Source organism: Triticum urartu, chromosome 6A, assembly GCF_056163025.1.
Source record: "Triticum urartu cultivar PI428250 chromosome 6A, HENAU_Tu73, whole genome shotgun sequence".
Taxonomy (NCBI): domain Eukaryota; kingdom Viridiplantae; phylum Streptophyta; class Magnoliopsida; order Poales; family Poaceae; genus Triticum; species Triticum urartu.
In genome coordinates this window covers 597,137,724-597,139,806 of record NC_141878.1, presented here as the reverse complement: position 1 = coordinate 597,139,806, position 2,083 = coordinate 597,137,724, and the positions used below count along the sequence as shown (strand labels likewise).

Sequence of the window (2,083 nt, the reverse complement as noted above, 5' to 3'; positions counted from 1 at the left end):
GGAATTTCGATTGTGGGTGAAGTCAAAGAACAGAAAATCAAAGTAGGCGATCCTGGTAAGTTCTTTTGTGCATTTCAAATCTGTCGTACAACATCTGTTCTGCCTATGGTAGTTTTCGTTCTTCCTCCTGACCAATTTTGTGCTGATTAACTCTTCACTGTCCTAATTCTTGTTTGTAGTAATGTGCTAGTTTTATATTTTAATATTTGTTATGAATGCCTATAAATCATCTAGTAATATATGTAAGTGATTTCTTTTATCGTAAATGCTCTTATGTTGTGTATAACCTAGTCATTCTTGTTCTGTTTTTGTGCAGGTGAATGTGTGGCATATATGCAGTAGCTCAACTGACTGAGATGATGAACAGAATAATGATTGCGTGCTCTAGCGAGGAACCTGTATTAAGTGTGGCTAACACTTATTGTGTTCCAGAACACTTCATTAGTCGTTTTGATGAAGAGTTCCCTTTCAGAACTACTGGTGGCGGTGTCCACAAAATTCTGCGCATGCTTTCAATGCTTTTGGCAGGAGTTCCAATGGAATCCATGGTATGCTTCTGACTCTATTACTTGATGTCCACAACGTTTTTTTTTGTGAAATCTTTTTGAAATCACTTGCTATCCACCACTTGCTGTAACATTATTGGATTTGAATCCATGCAGTCAACCATGCAGTCAACTAAAAGTGTGAGTCATCACTTCACTGGTGGTGAAATCCGGGCCATTCACTGTGATGATTTTGAGGAAGTTTGTCGGCAAATTGCTGATGGCAATGCTGTGCTTGCTACCTTCTTTGATGGTGTTGGATATGAACAACTGCAGTATTGTCAATACTACACAGCTATGCCTGCCTCTGTTGTGGCTCAACTTATTGCTAATGGGGAGGATGTTTCTGCTCATGTTGTTGTGCTAGTTGGAGTGATATCAGAACAGGGACATAGGGCTTACTTTGCACTTGATTCAGCAGGAACAGCCTTTTGCAGGCAGGTGGGAAGTGCTGAAGGGTGGCGATCTTTGTTCAACTGGAACAAAAAGAGTCAACTCGGAGGATATGGAAAAATCACCGCCGATAGTGCTTGGTTCACTAATTTCTTCAAGGTTTCTAGACAGAATGATCATGGGCTGCCTCCTAAACTCTTTGGTATGAATTTCTTCTCTTAAATATAATCTGGACAACTTCCTACGATCTTTGTACTCCCCCATGTAGAACCAAATTTTGCAAAGCTTCAGATTTGTCTTGCAACGTAATCTCTGCCCAATAAACAATGATAATACTTAATACTAATTGTTTGATAGGTCAAAATATTTTTCTAGGTCATAATAGTTGTCTTGCATAATTTTTTGCAAAGCCTCATTTTTTGCCTCTTCAAGAGCTGCAACTGTAGTCTGGTATCCTGAAACAAAATCCATTATGTTTTCTGTTATTTCTCTGTAAGCATGCCGAGCTTATAACAAAGCTTCACAGTTTTTTTGTTTTCTGTTATTTCATTGGCTGCATCTTTTTATATTCTTCAGTCTGTCGATTATGTACCTGTGATTAACTGACTTTTTTGTCTGTTCTACAGTTGCTAATCATGACCCTGATGATTATCTTGTGGATAACATACCGACTAATTTGACCATCACTTCACAAGAAGAAGGGGACATCATCCTTGCTGGACGTAACAGGCGGTATGTCTTTCATGGAAGGTACTTGAGGCGTCGTTTTCGTCAGTTATGGTATTGAGCATGCAAAAGGATCTTGTGTTGCTGGGACGCCCCTTGTTTTTTGTAATGTTACTGATTGCTGAACTACCAAGGGAGCAGTGTTATTCCTGTTTGGGATGTAGCTAAATTGGGCCTCCTATTTTTTTTGCTGCTACTTTGATATTAAGCTGTAAGTTGGTTATTTGATTGGAAGTATTAGCTTGATTCATTGCTAACTTCACTCCTCTCATACATGACACTTGACAACTTGTGGAAACAATATGCATTAGAAACCTAGCGGACAGATACGCTGGCACCCGGCGGACACATACATGCAGTCTTTTGAAATTCATATATACTAAACTTTAATACTTGTTTATAATTATTTGTGTTAAATC

The 2,083-nt window shown here is 38.7% G+C and overlaps 1 protein-coding gene across 1 annotated transcript; it reads left to right on the top strand.

The window, feature by feature from the left end:
• Window positions 1–656: 656 nt before the first annotated feature.
• LOC147966978 (uncharacterized) lies at window positions 657–1,725 on the top strand. The gene is made up of 2 exons (XM_087527898.1): window positions 657–1,140; window positions 1,565–1,725. Exons 1-2 carry the CDS (start codon window positions 657–659, stop codon window positions 1,723–1,725), a joined length of 645 nt encoding a protein of 214 aa, XP_087384024.1.
• The last annotated feature ends 358 nt before the right edge of the window (window positions 1,726–2,083 follow it).

Excerpts from the sequence above, each read along its gene's own strand:
- LOC147966978 (XM_087527898.1), top strand. The coding sequence starts at position 657 with ATGCAGTCAACCATGCAGTCAACTAAAAGTGTGAGTCATCACTTCACT. Across the intron at positions 1,141-1,564 it reads GCTGCCTCCTAAACTCTTTG|TTGCTAATCATGACCCTGAT; the intron begins GTATGAATTTCT and ends TCTGTTCTACAG.